Genomic DNA, 24,636 nt, shown 5'->3' on the forward strand with positions numbered 1-24,636 from the left:
CAATACAAAAGAACCTATTCACGCAGATATGCAGGTGATATGCCCTGGCCCTTCCTATCTCGCCTCACATTTCATGTTTACCTCACGCTCCAGAGACAGGGCAAGCTGGCCCAGGTCTTCCAAGTTACCCGTTCTGAAAATGGCAAACTAGAAATATTTGTGCTCACATCTGAGCCTGAACTTAACAGAGAATTAATGCCATTAAAGTTTAAATACCACAGGAGCGTGTGTCACTGGTGGAGCTCCACTGAGCGAGCAGGTGCTCCTGTAGCTAAAGTGCCGTTACACACGACCTGCTCTGGTAATTTTCTTATTTTTTTTTCCCAACAGGTTAACAAGATAACAAGACAAAGGAGGAAATCTATTTCTCAAATGGCTTTTAAAGAACTGGGTGTAAGATCACTCACAGCGGAGGGACCAGTTTTCAATAGGCGGCACATGGGAAAACATATTTTTAGAGGCAGGCAGAGTCCGCAGTGTCTTTGGTAAAGGTGGTTAGGGCGGGTGGACCCCTACCTGCCTGCACAGATGCTGCAACAGGGGCTACGGTAACAACACATAAGCCTCAGGCTACAATTATTTCACTTTTAAGCAGCTGTTCGGTAATCGGTGTCATGGGAACTGCCCTCATGGGTTCATCTAGGCCAGCATTCTAGTTCAGACAGTGGTAAGATGAAGCACATGAAAAACAAAAGCAGCTCCCATCATCCCCTTTGTTCCCAGTTCAGCTTCTACCTGCCCGATTATCCTCCAATGCGTCTTTCGTTAGTCTCTCATCGGATCGCTCCCGCTTCTCTCCCCTCGCTCTTCCAGACGGAACCCGTACGGTGCTCAGACAAGCCCCCTCAGGCACCCACTGGCCAGCTGGGTTTTAGGATTATTCCTACTGAATATGCGTGAGATATCTGCATATTCATTAGGAATAATCCTAAAAAAAAAACCAACAGATTAACCGGAACCAGCTTAAGCATCCTAGGGCTATGACTCTTGTTGCCCGCGATGCTGTCCAGTCAGTCACAAGCTGGGTTTCACCGTAACACAAGCATCTTGCGGCTCTATCTGTGGGACGCCCTAAGCCACGCGTCCAGTTTTCAGGATATTCCGCACTGACTGGGCAGGTGCTGCAGGAACATCAGGAAAACCGGTTCGAAGAAAACTCCAAGGCCAAAGACGTTCCTTTGGCTACAAACTCACCATTAGTTCAAGACCCAAGGGTCACAGCTCATTGCAGAAACCTCAAAAAGCAATGCAACAGCTTATCGGCAGCGAAACCCCACAAGCATCAGACCGGTTACAACTGCTGCACAGGAAGTACCATCATTCCTCAGCGAGGTCCTGCAGTCAGGTTAACTGTTAGCGGCTGGACAGATTTAAAGAGCAGTACAGCGCAACAGTTAACTTGCGAATTAAACGTGAATCTGACTTACTTTATTCTATGCTCCTCAAAGACTTTCCCCCCATTCTACTTTCCTTTATCCACCTTGTTCCATTTTGGCCTCACTCTTTCAGGATCTGTTTCCCCCCCCCCCCCCCCCCCCCCGATTGCTGTCTTGTGGCTGGGGATCAAAAACGTGGACTGATAACTCATCTTGAGGTCAAAGTGTATCCCATCGCCACGAGAAATGGTTCAGAAAATATGCTAAAGCTATTCTGTCTTCCTCAAGCAATCCAACGTCAACGTGTCATTCTCTGGAGAGGGCCAAAAAAAAAAATGTATTTATATATTTGTATTCAGACCTACAAGGGCACAATCCTTGGCAAAGCCCCTTAGCCGTGACCAAAGCTCTCACTAGGAGAGAAAAATACAGATAATCTACAAGTTTCTGATTAGTTTTTGGGGAGGTAAAGCAGAAAACAGCACACGAATGGTAACATTTGAGACGATTTCCTAGGGGAAGAGTAGGAGACATGCAACATGAAATTAGCAACTGCACACTCCGCTCCCACATTCCCAGAGGAGAAAAGTGTGACTGCATCAAGCACCGATGGAAAAAGCAGCCGGAAACTTTTGCTTTATAAAGAGCAACAGATGTAACGTAACAGAAAAGTACAGAAATACCAGAACACTGCACTGTAGGGACAGATGACACAGCTAAACATAAAAACACAGACTTGAACATTCTGTTTAAAGCTCGTCCTGTGCACTGGCTCCAACGAGAAGACTCTGCAGAAGAAAACAGCCATTACAAACCATTCTTTCCATTAGCTACTTAGCAATGGTAAGGCCGGAATGGCCAAGGCACCTTCTGGGTTTCCACAACAGATTTCATGTCTGCATTTAGGACCGCGCTTGCATTTGCTTGGTTTCTTTCGAAAAGGTTTCTTCCTCTCTTAAACCCGAACGGAGGGCGCTCATAAACAGAAATGCTGGTGGCTGGAAAATTAGCAGTCAAAGCACAGTTTAAAGGAGTCAATACAAGATTCCAAGCAGTGTGCACTTCAGTCCAAAAAAAAAAAATAATACAAGTTTAAATATATTATTATTCTTGTGGGGGAAAAACAAACTCAAAAACACGACTGCGATAGGTCTTTGGAGGCAGTGAAAGTTTACAGAACACTGAAGGGTTCCCAGCCATTGCGATTATTCTCAGGGGTGGTGAAGCTCCTGGGATTTCATTCAGTGAGTCTGGCCTAAGATGCCTGAATTGATGCCAGTCAACTTTCAAGCCAGGACCATGGGAAAGTGTATGGCTGACTGGCAGGACATGGGATTTCTCTTCTCACCTGTCAATGACCCTCCCTTACAACACTGGAAAGATGGCTTCCACTTTTCATGAGGGACAAATGAGAAGGTGGTGACGAACAGAGGGAGATTTAGAGTTCTTTTCTTCGTAAGCTTAACTCGTACCGCCGTAGATGGTTGTAGAGAGACTGAACATATGTGAACACGCACTTGGAGTCAGGCTTCTTCCCCATGATCATCATATCCTCCACCTCCACAAGAGGAACACAGTCCACCAGCACCCTGCAGTGAGTGAGACGGTAGAGTTACAAGGCGTCATAAAATCTGTGATTCTTCAGTCTTACAGTTAAAACCAGGCTTTCCAAAGCTCTTCTAGTGAGACCTCCCAAAAAGCCGGGTTTCAGGGTATCCAGTAAATGCAGCTCTCTCTCATGCATATTCATTATAGATATCCTGAAAGCAGGGGCGTAGCCAGACCCCCAGAATTTTGGGTGGGCCTGGGCCCATGATGGGTGGGCAGAACTCCGCCCTGTCCCGCAAGTGATTTGGCATCTCCCTCTCTTGCCTGCATGCCATAGGGTCTCTCAAACATCCCCCCTCCCCTCGCATAAATAGCAGATTTTCACTGGCAGCGAGCAGCGACTAATACACACTGCTCGTGTTGGCCCACAGCCTTCCCACTGATGCAACTTCCTGTTTCCGCATAGGCGGGGATACGTCAGAGGGATGGCTGTGGGGCTGGTGCGAACAGTATCGGTCACTGCTCGCTGCAGGCGAAGATTTGCTATTTCTAAGGTATGCAGGAGGGACAGTTGTTGGGAATTTTTGGCTGGTGGGGCTTGGGGATCCCTGCCAGCCACATCATAGATGTGCTGCTACTGGGTGGGCCTGTGCCACTGCCTGGAAATCTGACTGGCTGTGAGGTGACCAGGACAGGTTTGGAAGGCCCTAGGTTACTTCATAAGAGAAAATGGGACATCTTCAGTTACCCTCAACCAGCTCTAAAGTCATCATTTTTTCTAATCTGTTCTCTCATTCTCCTACAAGTGTGTTAATTTTTATGAGCGCTTCTAAAATTATTTATAGTTCCCAACACTGGCGGTCAAGATAAGATAAACCAGGTCACATTTCAGACCCATTTTGTCTACTAGTTCTTATACATGTCCCTCTCCACATTTACACCTTCACATGGAAATAAAAGACAAACATGGCCAACTCATTCGCTCTTTACTTTTGTCCACTGTATTTCTGAAGTAATATTGATGTGTGGAAGTTCCTGATTTTTATTATGAATATGAATGTTTGAAGCAATTCCAAAATTCTTTACACTAAACCATTGCCTTTTTTTTTTAATAACTTCTGATAATCCATCACACTTAAAACCCAAATACAAAAGTGGGGTTCTCATGTTAGTTGGCTTAGATAAGATACCACTTACAACCTATTTGACTTAAGTGGACGTAAGCACTGTCGTACTGGGACAGATTGAAGCTCCATCCACTCCAGTATCTTGTTTCAGACAGTGGCCAATCGATGTCGCAAGCACTTGGCAAGATCCCAAAAGTACCTTGTAGGATATATTTGTAACGAGCTTTATAGAGCTACATTTTCTTCATGAGGTCGCTGCAAAATGAGTGAAGGATGATCTGGCCCTGAACATACAAGGTAACGGGGTAGGTTCACTTACACCAGGGGAGTTTTTAAAGGTGTGAAAGGGTTGCGAGTTAAAAGCAGGGGGATGGTGTGAATTTATAGAAGGGTGAAAAAGGTGATCATGATCACCATCAAAATTACTCAGGAACATAATATGTTTGAGATACAAATTAATCAATCAATTTGAAACAAACATTAAGGGATTAACTGAGACATTCACTTCCTCACACACTAACAGACACAGGGCCTCATTCAACAGATTTTTTGTTTTTTATTTAAACAAAGCTCTTAATGTACCTAAAGCTGCAATTTCTTGTTGTCTCCCTCACTTTTCTCTAAATACATCACCCACCCAGATCTTTTTAGGTTAAAACATAGTAATGTTGCTGCATGGAATGTTGCTACTATTGGAGATTCTACATGGAATGTTGCTACTATTGGACATTCTACATGGAATGTTGCTATTCCATGTAGAAGCCTGCACGGCCAAATTGGTGATCTGCAAGGGCCAACTTCTACGTGGAATGTTGCTAGTGGAATAGCAACATTCCATATAGAATCTCAAATAGTAGCAACAGTGGAGGAGTGGCCTAGTGGTTAGGGTGGTGGACTTTGGTCCTGACGAACTGAGTTCAATTCCCACTTCAGGCACAAGCAGCTCCTTGTGACTCTGGGCAAGTCACTTAACCCTCCATTGCCCCATGTAAGCCGCATTGAGCCTGCCATGAGTGGGAAAGCGCAGGGTTCAAATGTAACAAAAATAAAATAGATACTATTGGAGATTCTACATGGAATGTTGCTACTATTGGAGATTCTACATGGAATGTTGCTATTCCATGTAGAAGGCTGCGCAGGCTTCTGTTTCTGTGAGTCTGACGTCCTGCACATACGTGCAGGACGTCAGACTCACAGAAGCAGAAGCCTGCGCGGCCACATTGGTGATCTGCAAGGGCCAACTTCTACATGGAATGTTGCTAGTGGAATAGCAACATTCCATGTCGAATCTCAAATAGTAGCAACACTAAGCTTCTGAGGATCCATTAGCCGGAATTGGGTGGTGTAGCAGGTGGGGGAAGAGAGGTTGGTGGTTGGGAGGCGGGGATAGTGCTGGGCAGACTTATACGGTCTGTGCCAGAGCCGGTGATGGGAGGTGGGACTGGTGGTTGGGAGGCGGGAAATACTGCTGGGCAGACTTGTAGGGTCTGTGCCCTGAAAAAGGCAGGTACAAATCAAGGTATGGTATACACATATGAGTTTATCTTGTTGGGCAGACTGGATGGACCATGCAGGTCTTTTTCTGCCGTCATCTACTATGTTACTATGTTTTAACCTAAAAAGATCTGGGTGGGTGATGTATTTAGAGAAAAGTGAGGGAGACAACAAGAACTTGCAGCTTTAGGTACATTAAGAGCTTTGTTTAAATAAAAAACAAAAAATCTGTTGAATGAGGCCCTGTGTCTGTTAGTGTGTGAGGAAGTGAATGTCTCAGTTAATCCCTTAATGTTTGTTTCAAATTGATTGAACAGAAGCCCCTTCAATGTAATGCAACCCTGTTTTATTACTTATCTACCCAGGGCCGTATTATGCTTAGCTCAAGTTCCAAGTTTTACCTGTCTTGATATACTGCTGATTTCGCACGTCATCTTAGCTCCTGCACAGACCTGATCAGGGAATTAGAGCTCCTAGAAGCTGGTCACAAAGTTAGTCCAATAAAAAGGCTGGGACTAATATTCAAATGGACTTAATATTTAGTAGCTGCAGTGAAGTGTATATGTGCCTGGGGCAGACTGAGGGCAGAAGGCAGCTACCGTACCTGTGTGTGGTGATATTCTGCCACAATCTATATAGATAAGCAGTTAAATTTAGACATGCAAAAAAAACCCGTCCTAAGTTAAACTGTTTAACTACATGTATAGCAGTGGAATATTGCTGTTATACATATATGGGTCAATATTCAGCCCATGGCGGTGAGCAGGTTTCAAGCCGCTTCCAGCCGCGGGCTGACTTAATCCCGGAAATTCAATGTTGGGGCATGCACGGCCCCTGTCATTGAATATCCGGGTATGACCGCTGACCTGGAAGTTAACTGGGCACTGGCCGATACTGGTTAACTTGCCACATAAAGTATATGACAGCTGTTTTGCTATCCTAACGTTTTACGGTTACTTAGTCGGTTAGTGGATTGAAAAATCGCCACTAACCAGGCTAAGTTTCCACTCCACCCTAATTCCGCCCCTGACCGCCAACAAACTAGCTGGTTTCAGCATAGGCAGTTAAGAGAGGATATTAATGCCACTGAATATCCTCGGACAGTTTATGTTTATTTTTTACAATTTTAATGAATTGCCAATCTACGACAATGACAAATCTGGGCGACTTACAAACATTAACAACAAAAGAAAAGAACTCCATTCTAGCACACTTTACAAGACCAGAACACTGCACCAGTGATTTCACAGTAAGAACACTGAAAGGTAATTTTAAAACTATACAGGAACGTAAGACTTTTGAAATAAGAATGATTGAATATTTTGACACCCAACAGACAGGACTTAATAAAGATCTGGGTTTTCTAACCCATTATAAACCATAAAGCTGTATTTCTCTGTTTATTACCCTCCTCTCACCTACCAACACCCATCCTGTTAGAATATCAATGAAATGCTTTGATGTCCCCATGCATACCCCCACCCTCCCACTCTGTCAGACTGTCAAAGTAATGCTTTGATGTTTCTCTTATATATACTATCTGCTAACACATTTGCTTATTTCCGATCTGACGAAGAAGGGCAACCTTCGAAAGCTAATCAAGAAATGTATTAAGTTATGTCCAATAAAAAAGGTATCATCTTATTTTCTTTTCCATGTTTTATTTTGTTTGATTTCTATAGATTCTACATGGAATGTTGCTATTCCACTAGCAACATTCCATGTAGAAGTCGGCCCTTGTAGATCAGCAATGTGGCCGCGCAGGCTTCTGCTTCTGTGAGTCTGACGTCCTGCACGTACGTGCAGGACGTCAGACTCACAGAAACAAAAGCCTGCGCAGCCTTCTACATGGAATGTTGCTACTGGAATAGCAACATTCCATGCAGAATCTCCAGTAGTAGCAACATTCCATGTAGAATCTCCAATAGTAGCAACATTCCATGTAGAATCTCCAATAGTATCTATTTTACTGTCATAGTAATGCTTGAATGTTTTCACTTATATACACTGTCAGCTAGCACATTTGCTTATTTCCGATCTGACGAAGAAGGGCAACCTTCGAAAGCTAATCAAGAAATGTATTAAGTTCTGTCCAATAAAAAAGGTATCATCTTATTTTCTTTTCCATGTTTTATTTTGTTTGATTTCTATTGATAACCTAGCACAGGAAAGAAACAGCATCATCCATCTAAGAAAACAATAAAACAAAAACAGGTAAAAACATGTTACTGCCACTCATAACCCCAAAAGCCTCCAAGAATAAACTATTTTAACTTCGTCTTCAATTATTTAAGGATGATTCTTGCTGTATCTTTAAAGGCATATTGTTCCAAAGACTGCAGGCCGCAAAGAAAAAAAGCACTGTCCTGTGTAGATTCCCAGCTTGCTTGATAGCCCTGCTCCAGCGATTTAGTCAGAAGCCTCTCCTAGACTTTCAAATCGCTTTGAATAGCGACCCCGTAGCGATCAGCCAGGACATTCCTTTCAAATCGCTTTGAATAACGACCCCATAGCGATCAGCCAGGCCATTCCTTTCAAATCGCTTTGAATAGTGACCCCATAGCGATCAGCTAGGGCATTCAAAAAAAAGGGAAACTGTATAGTGGTGCCACACTGATTTTTTTTTTTTTTTAATTTTTAGAAGTTTTTATTGAAACTCAAACACAGGCAAAAGAGCTAACGTACAAAACTCAAAAATATAACTTTAGTGTGAGAGTCCAAAGAATATATGAAAACCAAAGATACTTCCAATCATTTTTAAAAGTTTCATATAACAAACCACAAAAGCAAACCACCCCCAAACCCCCACCCCAGCGATAAACACAGTGAGAAAGGCACACAGCATGACACTATAAAAAAACAAAACAAAAGGAAAATGTTCTAGTCCAGAAGAACTATGTGCCAAAAAGGGCTCCAGACCAGTGGTGTAGCTACATGGGGCCACGGGGGCCTGGGCCCCCGTAGATTTGGCCCTGGACCCCCCCCGCCAACAACCCTCTCGACCCCCCCTCCTGCAGACGACCCTCCCCTGCTGTCATCGCCGTGGGCTACCTTTGCTGGTGGGGACCCCAATTCCCACCAGCCAAGGTCCTCTTCTTCCCGCGAAGGCTTCGTTCTGTTTCTGACGTCCTACACATGGTGGTGGCGGCAGCAGGGTCGGCAATGGCAGAGGGGGAGGGGGGCTGAGGGGCTAAAATGTGCCCCCTCACCTCAGGCTCTGGACCCCCCTCCCGCCAAAGTCTGGCTACGCCCCTGCTCCACTCTCCCATTTTGACTTAGAATGTGTACGAAGGGCAACAAGATGTTCCATGTCACAAATACACCATAACTTAGTAATCCATTTCACCAAAGATGGTACCGTTCGCTGTTTTTTGCAGCCTGAAGCATATGTTCAGATGGGGGGATTACTTCAAGGAACTGTCGTCTGGATGGGAACATCTGGAAGAAGTTGGAAAGCAGTGAGCAAAACTGAAAGGAGCTATTATAAGGGCAACAAACCTATCGGGAAGGAAAGTAAATAAAAGGAAAAGGAGGCCGCTTTGGTTCTCAAAAGCAGTAGCTGAAAAGGTAAGGAAAAAAGAGGTTCGTCTTTATAAACTTACAACAGATCACAGGAGGAGGAAGATAGGTGACAATATCTGGAGGAGTGGCCTAATGGTTAGGGTGGTGGACTTTGGTCCTGAGGAACTGAGTTCGATTCCCACTTCAGGCACAGGCAGCTCCTTGTGACTCTGGGCAAGTTACTTAACCCTCCATTGCCCCATGTAAGCCGCATTGAGCCTGCCATGAGTAGGAAAGCGCGGGGTACAAATGTAACAAAAATAAAATAGATACTATTGGAGATTCTACATGGAATGTTGCTACTACTGGAGATTCTACATGGAATGTTGCTATTCCACTAGCAACATTCCATGTAGAAGGCTGCGCAGGCTTCTGTTTCTGTGAGTCTGACGTCCTGCACGTACGTCAGACTCACAGAAGCAGAAGCCTGCGCGGCCACATTGCTGATCTGCAAGGGCCGACTTCTACATGGAATGTTGCTAGTGGAATAGCTCCATGTAGTAGCAACAGTGGAGGAGTGGCCTAGTGGTTAGGGTGGTGGACCTTGGTCCTGGGGAACTGAGTTTGATTCCCACTTCAGGCACAGGCAGCTCCTTGTGACTCTGGGCAAGTCACTTAACCCTCCATTGCCCCATGTAAGCCGCATTGAGCCTGCCATGAGTGGGAAAGCGCAGGGTACAAATGTAACAAGAAAACAAAAAAAAAAGCTAAGAGAAGTTGATAGAGTAGTCAGGAAAGCAAAGATGCAAATGGAAGAAAAAGTAGCCAATATGGTAAAATGGAGGGAGAAGGTATTTTGTTTAGATATGTTAGTGATAGGAGGAAATGCAAAAGTGGCATTGTGAGACTCAAAAGGTGAAGGGGAAGAATATGTAAAACCTGATAAAAAGATAAGGCGGAATTGATTAACGAATATTTCTAGTCTGTGTTCACAGCTTAAGGGATGGGAGCAGGACGGCAGAAGACAAAAACAAATAGGAATGGAAAGGTGGTAGCCCCTGAATGATTTTTAGAGGACTGTGATCATGAGGAGCTGCCTAAATTAAAAGGTGGACGAAGCGACGGGGCTGGATGGCATACATCCGAGGGTACTGAAAGAATTTAGGGAAGTACTAGAGGCTCCACTGGTTGGCTCTTCAATGCTTCTGCAGAGTCAGGAGTGGTCCCGGAGAACTGGAGAAAAGCAGATGTGGTCCTTATCCAAGAAAGTGGAAGTAAAGAAGAGATTGGGATTATAGGCTCGTAAGTCTGACTTTTGTGGTAAGTAAATTAATAGAATTGCTTTTAAAACAGAGAATATGAAAGTTTTTGGAATCCAATGGATTACGAGACCTGAGGCAACATGGTTTCACTAGAGGCAGGTCTTGTCAGACAAATCTAATTAATTAAGGTGTGAGGAAGCAGAATATTTCCAAAGGTTATTAAGGGCAATCTGATTACTGAGTTAGCTTGAAAGGGTCTGTTTGAAGCAGTCCCCTTAGATTCAAAACTATATTACCCTCCCCCTTGTTTCCCTTATCCATTGCAATTACAATCCTTGCTATTCACCTTACTTTACTTTGTTTGTTTATTTACCGGATTGATGATTGCCTTTACAGTCTCATGTTAGCCACATTGAGCCTGCTGGTAGGTGGGGAAATGTGGGGTATAAATGTTATAAATAAATAAATATAAAGAGGAAAGGTCCCACTTAACTTTCTTTCTGAGACGTTCTGCGAGAAGAGGACATTTCTCTGGTAAGTGAACATTATTCTGCTTTGTGCTTTGGGAACTTAAAGACTGGGGTTTAAAGGAGGTACTGTAGGTTAGTAATAGGCAGAATAAAAATATGAAAAAGCAAGCTTTATCAACTAATCTCCATACTCTTTTCCTCCCAGTTTTAAAACTTGAACTTTGTACCACAGCATTAACAGATAGCTTCTAGCAGGCACAGCAGGACCTAGTTTAGTCTTAGGGGGAAAAAAGAGAGAGAGAGAAAAGCAAGCATTATTAACTAGTTTCCATAGTGTACAACCCTTTTCCCATAGTTTTAAACTTTTTCTAGGGGTACAAACTTAACAGCCAAAGAACTTTAAAAAGGATAGAAGGAAGGCTCAAATCTTGTTCTAATTAACAGTTATATTCTGTTCTTTAGTTGCTGGAGAAGTAGCACTGCTACTGACCTGAATTAATTGTTAATTAAGGTGTGAGGAAGTATAATATTTACAGAGGTTATTAAGGGCAATCTGATTACTGAGTTAGCTTGAAAGAATCTGTTTGAAGCAGTCCTCTTAGATTTAAAACTATATAAAGAGGAAATGTCCCTCTTAACAGCAGGACCTAGTTTAGCTTATCAAAAAAACAAGTCTCGATGTTCATTCGGGGCATGAACAGATGCAATAGTCACCTCCTCCTAATCCTACAAAAGGTGAGGCAGAAGGAAGCGACCCTCAGGATCATGTTTAATATGCAAAATCTGCACCCAAACAGCCAAATAAAATGTAATAGCCACTCCACATTTCTTAGCACCATGAACATCCAAGGCAAAGTAAATCATGGGGTAATACGAATGTTTCAGCAGACCTTCATGATGCTTCTAAAAATGAGTCTCCTGTAGCAGGACCACATGAGGCTGAACTCGCTGCAACTCCCAAAAAATGGAGTGCCTTTTATAGGGAGAGTTTAAACCTTTGACATGATAAGTCTACATTTTTAAGTCAGCACTCAGGGGTCACCAAGAAACAAACAAGAGAACACTCTGCAACCACTCACAAATTAGTGAAACATACAATATACAATCCCACAGAACCCCCCTACCCTTCCCCATTTATTCACCCAATACATAGCATACACTGCCCTGAAGCATCCCCCTATACACCTCCCTGGTAAACAAGGAGCCCTGGGGCAGGTCAAAGAGGTCCTGAGCCTCTTCACCAAACACACTCATCTCCCCCCTGTCCCCCACATTCATTCAGCAAATGGCATGATAATATTAAACCCCCCCCCCCCCATCCCAAATCATCAAGATAAAAATATAAGCCTGCAGAATAGCATCAGTAAAAGGTGGACAAAGAAAAAACACACAGACAACCACGAAGAGAAAAATCAAAAAGTCAACTTCTTATTGCCTCCCGGGACCCGCTGCCAACACTGTAATTTTGCCTTCATGACAGGAGCCACAGTGCTTGGAGGGAGCGCTGAGGAAGTTAGGTTGGCTTCATGAAGATGCTTCCACGCATATACATTCTATGTAATTTACCTCCTGCAGCAAAGCGCAAACGATACTTAATTAGGGTCTTATTCAATAGCTCCAGTACCGATTTCAGAAGTACATAAGTACTACCATAGGGACAGACCGAAGGTCCATCAAGCCCAGCATCCTTTTTCCAACAGTGGCCAATCCAGGTCACAAGTACTTGGCAAGATCCCAAAAAAGTACAATACATTTTATGCTGCTTATTCTAGAAATAGTGGATTTTCCCCAAGTCCATTTTAATAATGGTCTATGGACTTTTCCTTTAGGAAGCCATTCAAATATTTTTTAAACCCCGCTAAGCTAACCACTTTTACTACATTCTCTGGCAACGAATTCCAAAGTTTAATTACACGTCGAGTGAAGAAAAACTTTCTCCGATTCATTTAAAATGTACTTCTTTGTAGCTTCATTGCGTGCCCCCTAGTCCTAGTATTTTTGGAAAGAGTAAACAAGCGATTCACTTCTACCCATTCTACTCCTTTCATTATTTTATAGATCTCTATCATATCTCCCCTCAGCAGTCTTTTCTTCAAGCTGAAGAGCCCTAGCCGCTTTAACCTTTCCTCATAGGGAAGTTGTCCCATTCCCTTAATCATTTTCGTTGCCCTTCTCTGTACCCTCTCTAATTCCACTATATCTTTTTTGAGATGTGGTGACCAGAATCGAACACAACATTCAAGGTGCGGTCGCACCATGGAGTGATACAAAGACATTATAACGTCCTCATTTTGTTTTCCACTCCTTTCCTAATAAACCTAACATTCTATTGCTTTCTTAGCTGCAGCCGCCGAAAACTGAGCAGAGGGTTTCAATGTATCATCAATGATGACACTTAGATCCCTTTCCTGGTTGGTGACTCTTAATGTGGAACCTTGCGTGACGTAGCTATAATTTGGGTTCCTCTTTCCCACATGCATCACTTTGCACTTACTCACATTAAACGTCATCTGCCATTTAGATGCCCAGTCGCCCAGTCTCATAAGGTCCTCTTGTAATTTTTAACAATCCTCTTGCGATTTAACAACTTCATGCAGCAAAGCGTAAGATGACAAATCCTGGCAAACCCCGATCCTGGTGTCATTAAACAAAAGTTGAGGCACTTGGCATTCCTTAGCCAAAATCCGCTCTTTTTCAGCATAGTGAGTAGAACAAGCAATAATGTCACGGGGGCCTACTCTCCTGTACAGAACCAGAGAGCGATGTCCCTGGGTCCAGTAGCAATGATGTATCTCCCCCTCAGAGCTCAAACATTGGCGACACAAGTGTGTTCACAATAGTTGGTACATCTTCCGTGTCCCTTCTCTCAGGGACACCGTGGAGCCTTAAGTTCTTCTTCCTCCCAATTCTCAGATCATCCATCTTGTAGATAAGACTGTTGTACTGAGCCGCCAGTTGATTACCATGTGCCTAAGATGTTGATAGAAGGTCCACGTGTTTCTCTGTTTTCGTCATTAAGTCAGTCATGTGGCCACTCACATATGTGCTGAGGCCATAAATCTATTTTAAGATCTCATCCCGGGATACTTTGATATCATCGTGACTCTCAGTAAGACTAAGCGCCAACACTCGGGGAAGTTATTTCCCTTTCCCAGTTTCATGAACTGAATCTGCTAGTGAAAGAACAGAGTCAGATTCTGACGCTGGCGCAGACGAAGAGGGTCTTTAGCCGCTGACAGTGCCAATGTCTTTTCTACCTTCCTACGGCCAGAATGAGCAGACTTACTCATCTCTCCAAGTGTCAAAAGCGATATTTTGCTACAAACTCTCAAAACAAATCACCTGATGGCTGAAAAGCAGAGGGATTTAGGTGGAGTGAAGCTGGAGCTAGAGAGCCAAGAAGCCATTCAGTATGATGACATCACTTTCTCCCGCCACACTGATGTTGTGGCCAGTCTTTAAGAAAAAGTGATCACCAGCAGCTTTGAATATTGACCTGGCTATGCCTACATCTTGTTTGTAGACCTTTATCTCCCTGTAGTTTAGGCCTATAAACAGAAAAAATGTCATATAAAAGGCAACCTTTGCTTTGTTGCAGCTAATAACATAGTAGATGATAGTGGTGAAGGCGGTTAGCTTGGCAGAGTTTAAAAAGGGGTTAGACAGTTTCCTAAAGGACAAGTCCATAAACCACTACTAAATGGACTTGGGAAAAATCCACAATTCCAGGAATAACATGTATAGAATGTTTGTACGTTTGGGAAGCTTGCCAGGTGCCCTTGGCCTGGATTGGCCGTTGTCGTGGACAGGTTGCTGGGCCGATGGACCCTTGGTCCTTTTCCCAGTGTGGCATTACTTATGTACTTATGACAGCGGATATAAGACCTGTATCGTCCATCCAGTTCTGCCCAACAGGATACACTCATAGTATAAGGTATGATAGGTTTACTTGATCTTGATTTGTTCTTCCCATGATCAGAGCACAGACCGTAGAAAGTCTTCCCAGCACGTGCTTCGTTTCCCCCACTTACTGGTGTTGCCATCTAATTTGCCTAAGCTTGTTTGGTTCATGCTTTCTATACAGGATTCCTTTGTTTTATCCAAAGCATTTTTGACTTCTGTTACCTGTTTACATCCTCCACCACCTCCATCAGGAGAGCATTCCAAGGTATCTACCACCCTCTCCATGAAAAAGACTTCATGACCTTATTCCTGAGTTCCCCCCCCCCCCCCACCCCCCCCCCACCCCTCCCCCCCCCCCACCCACCCCCCCCCCCCCCCCCCCCCCCCCCCACCCCCTCCGGCAACCCAACTCATGTCCTCTAGTTTTGCCACCTTCCTGTCTCTGGTACAGGTTTGTTTGTAAATTAATATGTTTCAATTATTTTGGACGTCTGTATCATATCACCTCTGTCTCTCGTTTCCTCCAGGGTATACGTGTTCAGGTCCTCAAGTCTCTCCCTTGCGACGCAAATCCCATACCATTTTGGCTGCTTTTCTCTGAACCACTTTAAGTCTTTTTACATCCTTAGCAAGAAACGGCCTCCAAAACTGAGCACAATACTTAAAGTGGGCCTCACCTACAGGGGAATCAACACCTTTCTTCTGTTGGTTATACCCCTCTCTATGCAGCCTAGCATCCTTCTGGCCATGGCCACTGCCTTGTCGCTTTGTTTTGGCATGTTGAGATCCTCGGACACCATCACCCCAAGGTCCTTCTCCTGAACTGTGCTTATCGATCTCTCTCCTCCTAGCTGGTACATCTCCTTTGGACACCCTAAAAATTCTTGGAGTTACCATTGATCGACATCTAACACTTGAGAGTCACACAAAAAACACAACCAAGAAGATGTTCCACTCAATGTGGAAATTAAAAGGAGTAAGACCTTTCTTCCCAAGGACAGTCTTCCGCAACCTGGTACAATCAATGGTACTCAGCCATCTAGATTACTGCAACGCACTTTACGCTGGCTGCAAAGAGCAAATAATCAAGAAACTTCAGACAGCTCAGAAAACTGCAGCTCAACTCATATTCGGCAAATCAAAATATGAAAGTGCTAAACCCCTACAAGAAAAGCTACAGCGGCTCCCACTCAAAGAACGCATCACGTTCAAAATATGCACCCTAGTTCACAAAATCATTCACGGAGACGCCCCAGCCTACACGTCAGACCTGATAGAATTACCACCCAGGAATGCTAAAATATCATCCCGCACATTCCTCAATCTTCACTTCCCCAACTGTAAGGTCTAAAATACAAACTAACGCATGCGTCAACCTTTTCCTACCTGAGCACACAATTCTGGAACGCGCAATTTAAAAACGCTCTATGAACTAACCAACTTCCGCAAACTACTGAAGACCCATCTCTTTGACAGGGCATACCACAAAGATCAACAAATGTGAACTCCTATACAAATATCCAGAACTGCCTTACAATATTTGCTTGGTAAACTACCAATATGTTTTACCATTATCATATAACCCATGTTCCTTCTGTAACACTAAATGTCTATTTTCTAATATATGTCCACCATTCATAATGTATTGTAAGCCACATTGAGCCTGCAAAGAGGTGGGAAAATGTGGGATACAAATGCAATAAATAAATAAATTTCTGCACCCCAAGTGCATCACACTACACGTGTTGGCAATTAAATTTTAACTGAAGCTTTAAATTTTTAGCTGAAGTTTATAATCGATTCACGTTCACAGCAAGTAATAAGAAACTTCAAGTACAAACACAAATTATAGTCCACGTCCCAGGATTACGTTCCACACTTAAATATCACTTCTTCACATCTTGTACAGAGAATGTAAAGCTAAGGATTGGTTTGGGAGAGCCCAATGCATTTCCCAATCAGATAGCCATCTTCATGCATCGAACCCAACTATTATTTCATGCACCAACTGCTGAAGCCTGAATGGGCAAATCTATATTGATCCTGGTCACCAAGGGCTACTCTTCTTAGTTCCTCTAAGATACCCAAAGCTACTGAGGTTTAAGAAACTCATTCAGAAAGGATGACAGGAGCTACAATAGATGAGTTTTTCCATACAGCTGAATAGGAACGTTGCTTTGGACACTTTGAGGGGCATAATCGAACGGAAACGTCTATCTCCATGGGCGTTTATCTCCGAGAACGGGTCCGTGAAGGGGCGGACCGAAGCGTATTTTCGAAAAACATGGACGTTTATCTTTTTTTGAGCTGGGCGTTTTTGTTTTTCAGCGATAATGGAAACCGAAAGCGCCCAGCTCAAAAACGAATAACTCCAAGACATTTATTCGTGGGAGGGGCCAGGATTCGTAGTGCACTGGTCCCCCTCACATGCCAGGACACCAACCAGGCACCCTAGGGGGCACTTAAAAAAAAAAAAAACAAGGTAAAACAGCTCCCAGGTGCATAGCACCCTTCCCTTGGGTGTTGAGCCCCCCAAATCCCCCTCAAAACCCACTGCCCACAAGTCTACACCATTACTATAGCCCTAAGGGGTGAAGGGGGGCACCTACATGTGGGTACAGTGGGTTTGGGGGGCGGTTTGGAGGGCTCCCATTTACCAGCACAAGTGTAGCAGGTGGGGGGGGGGATGGGCCTGGGTCCACCTGCCTGAAGTCCACTGCACCCCCTAATAACTGCTCCAGTGACCTGCATACTGCTGCCAAGGAGGTGAGTATGACATTTGAGGGTGAAAATAAAAAGTTGTGAAACGGCATATTTTGTGGTGGGAGGGGGATGTGACCACTGGGGGAGTCAGGGGAGGTCATCCCCGATTCCCTCCAGTGGTCATATGGTCATTTAGGGCACTTTTTGGGGCCTTATTCGTGGAAAAACAGGGTCCAGGAAAAGTGCCCTAAATTCTCGCTAAAAACGCATATTTTTTTTCCATTATCGGCGAAAGGCGCCCATCTCTGATCGCCCGATAACCACGCCCCAGTTCCGCCTTTACCACGCCTTCGACACGCCCCCATCAACTTTGTCCGCATCCGCGACGGAGTGCAGTTGAAAACGTCCAAATTCGGCTTTCGATTATACCGCTTTATTCGTTTTTGTGAGATAAACGTCTATCTCCCGATTTGGGTCACAATATAGGCGTTTTTCTATTTCGATTATAAGCAGGTTTGTCTCCCCGATCAGTTGATTCAAGGTAACTGGGCTTCCCCAATCTACACCATGTCATTTATATGAATATTACTAGCTGAACTGATGTGGGTTGGGACAGATTATCCAGTAAGAGGAAAGGAGAGCGGTAGGAGTGACTATGGGGATGAAATAGAAATCTTGTGTTAAGGAAACAACGAGACAAGCTAGCTTTAGAGGTACAGCTTTTGGGATTTTCAAGGCTTTTTCTGTAGTCAGTGATAAAAGGGTGGTATAATACGCCTCCCACGTCCAACACATTCACCGACACACTGCAATATACGAAGAGTGTTTTTAAACTGCGGAGCTCCTCAGGGCATCAAAGTCTATGGGTAGGACAGCACTTGCTTACTTTACTGTTCTGCTTGTTTTGATTTTCCAGTTACAAGCCAATGTTATTATTTCATTCCCTTGAAAGCAACTGGTGTGAAATACACACAATTATCTCGCCCCACTGGGGCTAGCAGCACAGATGTGACAAATCCTCTGGCTCCTTGCTTGAGGCCTTTATCATGGAAAAGGTGTTTTGCATTAACGTCCTGCACGTCAGACTCACAGAAACAGAAGCCTGCGCGGCCGCATTGCTGATCTGCAAGGGCAGGCTTCTACATGGGATGTTGCTAGTGGAGGAGTAGCCTAATGGTTAGTGCAGTGGAACATGGAATGTTGCTACTATTGGAGATTCTACACGGAATGTTGCTAGTGGAGGAGTGGCCTAGTGGTTAGAGCACCGGTCTTGCAATCCAGAGGTGGCTGGTTCAAATCCCACTGCTGCTCCTTGTGATCTTGGGCAAGTCACTTAACCCTCCATTGCCTCAGGTACAAACTTAGATTCTGAGCCCTCCTGGGACAGAGAAATATTCACTGTACCTGAATGTAACTCACCTTGAGCTACTACTGAAAAAGGTGTGAGCAAAATCTAAATAAATAGTTAAACCACATCTTTGGTATCTGGTACAGCAGCAGAAGGCCAAGGCCCATCTTGACTTCCCACTTACTGTTACTCCCACAGTACGGCGGACCCAGCTTTGTCGGCGCTTGCTTAGGTCAGAGTCTCTTGAAAAATTAAGCTTGCATACTTGTGACCTTATAAAGCCACTGTTTAGCTTTTCCCGGGCTTCATGTGGTGCTCCATCCTTAAGAGATGAGACTACTGGAATTCCAGCTGTCAGATATGATAAAAACACCTAAGCGGAGCAGCTGCCTGACTCACACTTTCCATGGTTTATAAAGAGCCGGGTCACTTTGCTCTCAAAAGAAACAATTCACGTCTCTTTAAAGACTGGATATGAGCAGGAGGCTTGAGTGCCGACACATTCTATTATCAAATGCAGACGTGAACGTTTGTTCTCAGGGTGTAAATATCACTTTTCTTGTCAGGAATGCCGATTACAGGCACCAGGTTTGTATTCCAAATACTGTTAAGTAGCAGGCAGAGGAGAGGATTAATGACAATGGGAGCAATTTGTTTCCTAGCTGAGCGTGTTTGATGTGTTGTGTGTCAGATCTACTGCTTCTGGGAGTCCAAAGACAACCAGATGGAAACTAGAATCTGGGGAACAGGAAATGAGGATGGTGATGGTGGCAGCAAGGGAGACTACCGAGGGCGAAGGAAGGAGAAGTACTGAGAGCAGTGGTCAGAAACAGGGAAGCAGCACTGGGGAGACAGGAGAGTTAAGCAAATAAGTACTTCTTCACGGAGAGAGTAGTGGATGCTTGGAATGCCCTCCCGCGGGAGGTGGTGGAGATGAAAACGGTAACGGAATTCAAACATGCGTGGGATAAACATAAAGGAATCCTGTTCAGAAGGAATGGATCCTCAGGTGCTTAACTGAGATTGGATGGCAGAGCCGGTAGTGGGAGGCGGGGCTGAAGGTTGGGAGGCGGGGATAGTGCGGGACAGACTTATACGGTCTGTGCCAGAGTCAGTGGTGGGAGGCGAGACTGGAGGTTGGATTGCAGGGATAGTGCTGGGCAGACTTAAACGGTCTGTGCCAGAGCCGGTGGTTGGGAGGCGGGGATAGTGCTGGGCAGACTTATACGGTCTGTGCCAGTGCCGGTGGTGGGAGGCAGGGATAGTACTGGGCAGACTTATACGGTCTGTGCCAGAGCTGGTGGTGGGAGGCGGGGATAGTGGTTGGGAGACGGGGATAGTGCTGGGCAGACTTATATGGTCTGTGCCAGTGCCGGTGGTGGGAGGCAGGGATAGTACTGGGCAGACTTATACGGTCTGTGCCAGAGCCGGTGGTGGGAGGCGGGACTGGTGGTTGGGAGGTGGGGATAGTGCTGGGCAGACTTATATGGTCTGTGCCAGAGCCGGTGGTGGGAGGCGGGGATAGTGCTGGGCAGACTTATACGGTCTGTGCCAGAGCTGGTGGTGGGAGGCGGGGATAGTGCTGGGCAGACTTATACGGTCTGTGCCAGAGCTGGTGGTGGGAGGCGGGGATAGTGCTGGGCAGACTTATACGGTCTGTGCCAGAGCTGGTGGTGGGAGGCGGGGCTGGTGGTTGGGAGGTGGGGATAGTGCTGGCCAGACTTATACGGTCTGTGCCCTGAAGAGGACAGGTACAAATCAAAGTAGGGTATACACAAAAAGTAGCACACATGAGTTGTCTTGTTGGGCAGACTGGATGGACCGTGCAGGTCTTTTTTCTGCCATCATCTACTATGTTACTATATTACTTCAGGAGAGAGGTTCACCCGGGAGGGGAGTTCACGAAGCAGAGGGCTCTGTCACTAGAGGGCACCGTGTAACAGGGGAGATGTGTTTGGTATTGACAAGAAGCAAAGATCACTCTGGGCTTGGACTGAAGAGTCTCAGAAAAAATGTTTTTTTTTGATCCTAAGAAATTCACATTTTGAATCATGAGCCTTGAAAATTCTAAACTGTCCAAAATACTAGGCTAATATTCAGTGAAAGCAAACCTCTACCCTTCTTAGAAAAAACATTCCCCATAATTTCCCTTTCCCAGACCATCTTTGACAACAAATATAAGGTCTTTATATGCAAACCAAAGAACAGAGCCGCAGAGAAGCAGATGCCAAACTAGAGAACACGGCCACGTGATGTGATACTATGAGCCCTGGGTTTGCCACAGCTGGCTCCATGAATTTTGAAACTTCATGCAGTGATTACCGCAGTCAAATGAAGAGGTTGTGCCAAGGGAATGAGTCCGTGGACCACATCATGACATGTGTGCCAAGGGCTTGCCAACCCCCGTCTTAGCCTGTCTACTGATCTGGATATCCAACGATTCACCAGACTCATATTTGGAAAAACTAAATATGAAAGTGCAAAACCCCTAAGAGAGAAACTTCACTGGCTCCCACTTACGGAACGCATCGCGTTCAAGATCTGCACGATTGTTCACAAAATCATCCATGAAGACGCCCCAACCTATATACTAAACCTCGTGGACCTGCCTCCCAGAAATTCCAAAAGATCATCCCGCAAATTTCTGAATCGACACTTCCCCAGCTGTAAAGGACTAAAATACAAGCTGATGCATGCAACTACCTTCTCTTACATGAGCACGCAGCTGTGGAATGCATTACCTACTACCTTGAAAACTATTGACGAAATAACCAACTTTCGTAAATCTCTGAAGACACATCTCTTCAACAAGGCCTACAAAGAGAACCCATAACCTTAGTAAATCACCTCGCCAACCCACCCAGTTAGGAAAGTCTACTTTCTATACCTATCCACCTAAATCTTTTCTTCTTTCCCTTATCTAATACTTTTACATCACTAATTGTATCTGACATCCTGGAATGACAAAGCCATAACAGGACTCTGTAAGCCACATTGAGCCTGCAAATAGTTGGGAAAATGTGGGATATAAATAAATAAATAAATTCACCCGCTCGATTATATAAATAAACCTCCTACATACTCACTATGGATATCCTGCAAACCACAATAACTGGGGACATGGGGAACCACGGGAATCATTGAGACCTACTGATCCTCTCTCGTGAGTACAGTGCTTTTCCCTTAGCCCCAGTGATGCACAGCCTAAAGACTGTACCACCCTCTCCTCGGCTTTCATAAGGTATGGATTTTCATCTGTCCTAATTAAAGAGATAAAAACCTTAAGGAGGAGCGGTAACAGAACTGGAGCTAAAATTACAAACCCAACATCCTTAACCTTGCACACACCAAAACAGTGAGGCCTCGGTACTTTCCAAGTAGCCCCCACTTCATCTGATGGCCTGCCCAGAAGCTCAGCATATCTGTTCAAATATCCTGCATATAACTGATGGTGCTGGTTTGTATTACCTTGTCAGCAGCCCTTCCTCCACGAACTCTCTAAAGTCTGTCTTGTACCTTACAATTTACTTTCCATTTACAGTGGTCATGATTAATGCTTAGCTGAAAGTGCCGACAGAGGCATAAATGATCCCTGGACACCCTTCCCAGGAACAGAAGCAGACCATCCACCAGCGATGGGTGAGCTGGCATACCCTGAGGGGGGGGGGGGGGTCTCCCTGGTCATGTGATCAAGAGGAGGTTCTCACCATGAGTTGTGTGTGCAAAAAGCTCTATGACTTTTTGGTTTTTACCAGCCCCTTCTGAACCAGGCAGCGATAGAATTCCTGAATGTACGTGTAAACACACTTCCAATCCGGTTCCCTCATCCGGACCATGTCTTCCACGTCCAGCAACTGCGGACAATCTGCGTGCTTCCTATGGGTAGAGGGGAGGGAGGAGAGAAGGAGAGAGGGGGGAGAGAGAGCAAGTACACACAGCCCAGTTGGGGAGAGAGAAGAGAAAAACAAGAGAAAAATATAAACCCAAATTGACATTCACCTGGTGGCATTACATGATTTAACATACACATGCTTTCTAAACCGGTGCAAAGTGCTCTGTTCTACAAGTGAATAGGGTGGAGGGGAGAACACAGTCAACCAAACACCTCGCCAATGCAACTGAAGTGAAATGATCAGACATTTAACAGGCAGCACTGGGAGAGGAGAATACGGAGAGATGCGAATGGAGTGACTGGTGAGGGAGTGTGATCTCTTAGTGAGGAAAATCAGAATAGAGGGAAACAAGAGGTTTTGTGATGTGCAGTAAAGCCAACTTAAAAAAAAATAATAAAAAAAATAAATAAAACAAAAACAAAACAAAATAAAATAACCCCAAAACAGTCTGGCATCAGATTCCATAGTAAATCTAATGATCTATATATCTGTATCAATATATAGATGGGTGGCATTTCTCGCTATATATTTCCATGAATATATAGATGGGTCATGGCAGTGCTTGGCCGGTTCTTCAGTACCTTGCCCTCCTTTGTAACTGTGGCCTGGCACAACCATCGGCAGTACTAAGACCTCAGTACAAGACAAAAGCTGCAAGGGGTGGCCAGAGAAGGGACCAAGGCACCCGGAGTCTAGGACATGAGGCAGGATTTCCTGCCCATGCCTGGTCAATTCAAGCATCTTGTGAAAGGGTTGGGGCATGTTTCTCTCCATTCACCATGTGTGAGCAGAACACGACATCTCAATCCAACCCATGCAGAAGAGAGAAGAAAGAGAAACAGAGTCGGCAGCTCCAACCGTGTCATTAACCAAGAAGAGTCTACTTGGAAACACTGGGCTGGTGGCACAAGGGAGATCTCTAAACATGATAATCCTTCTATAAATCCCCGCTGGCATTCTCTACCTCTCTACAACATACTACGAAGGGTTCTTCGGTAATGAGCTCTTTAGTATAAATCTAAAAAACTTTCCTAGATTGTACAACGTTAAAGCAGCATCTTAGAACGGACGTCCAAATTGGAATTCAGACATCTCAAGTTCTGCTAGTGTTTGAGTACAGGATCTGCTGATCGAGACCCTGTGCTGAAATCCATGGTGACATGGACGTTCATGTGCTGTGTGTGGCAGGAAGGGGCACTCATTTTAGAAACTTGAACATCTAAAATTATGGACAGGAACACTTACGTCCTTAACTAACAAAATGATTGTCTAAGTGGCTGAAGAAAGATTTATCTTAGCCAATTTAAAAACAGATTTCTAACTTTCCCGAAGCTCTCCAAGAGACCGGGTATCCCTTGCCTATTTCCATTTTTTTTGAGGGGGCGGGAGGGGAGGGGAGAGACAGCATCTACTGGGAAGGCAAGAAGTGACCTTCCCCTAATCGCTCAAGTAGCTACATTATAGCATTTTTCTGAAATCTGGATGTCTCGGGCAACAGGTCTAAATGCCAACGTACATCTATTTGGACGTAAAAATTCATAAACGGGGAATGGGCATCTGCATTTTGGGTCTACCCTAGTCCCACCCACACCGAGCCCCTTTGCCATTAGAACATGTTTAGGTTCTAAACGTTCATATCCTGGCTTTTGTCAAATCGGGATTTAGACTTTCATGCCACATGAACATCTAAATCCGGGATTATGGACATCTAAAAACAAACAGCCCTTTGAAAATACGGACCTTGGTGTTCTTAAATCAGAAAGGTCTGTCACTCTACAGGACAGATCAAACCCTCTGAAGGTTAATGAGCTTTTGGGCTGCCTTAGAATAAAAGGATGAAATGAAAGCTGCAGAGATGCAGAAACAGACTTGGAAGAGTGAAGAAATGAGGGGAAGGGAGACTAGCTGAAGAAGCCATCCTACTGGTATCATCTCTTTCCTCATTATTAATTCAGGCCCTCTGAAAATCTTGAGATGAAGCATTTCTTCAGAGGCCAGCTGGAGATTAGTT

At 44.6% G+C, this 24,636-nt stretch overlaps 1 protein-coding gene across 2 annotated transcripts in view; it reads right to left on the bottom strand.

The window, feature by feature from the left end:
- Positions 1-322: 322 nt before the first annotated feature.
- Positions 323-24,636, bottom strand: part of SMTN (smoothelin) — a 259,947-nt gene continuing 235,633 nt past the window's right edge. Inside the window, exons 19-20 of one of the 2 annotated variants that reach the window (XM_030220283.1) lie at positions 22,440-22,608; positions 2,885-2,965 (exon numbers count right to left, since the gene is read on the bottom strand). In XM_030220283.1, coding sequence (XP_030076143.1) covers positions 22,464-22,608 — 145 coding nt within the window. In that variant the 3' untranslated portion in view covers positions 2,885-2,965; positions 22,440-22,463. Of the gene's footprint in view, positions 2,966-22,439; positions 22,609-24,636 lie in introns of both variants that reach the window. The other variant, XM_030220282.1, reaches the window with a different exon arrangement.

This window comes from Microcaecilia unicolor, chromosome 11 (assembly GCF_901765095.1).
Source record: "Microcaecilia unicolor chromosome 11, aMicUni1.1, whole genome shotgun sequence".
NCBI classification, from domain to species: Eukaryota; Metazoa; Chordata; class Amphibia; order Gymnophiona; family Siphonopidae; genus Microcaecilia; species Microcaecilia unicolor.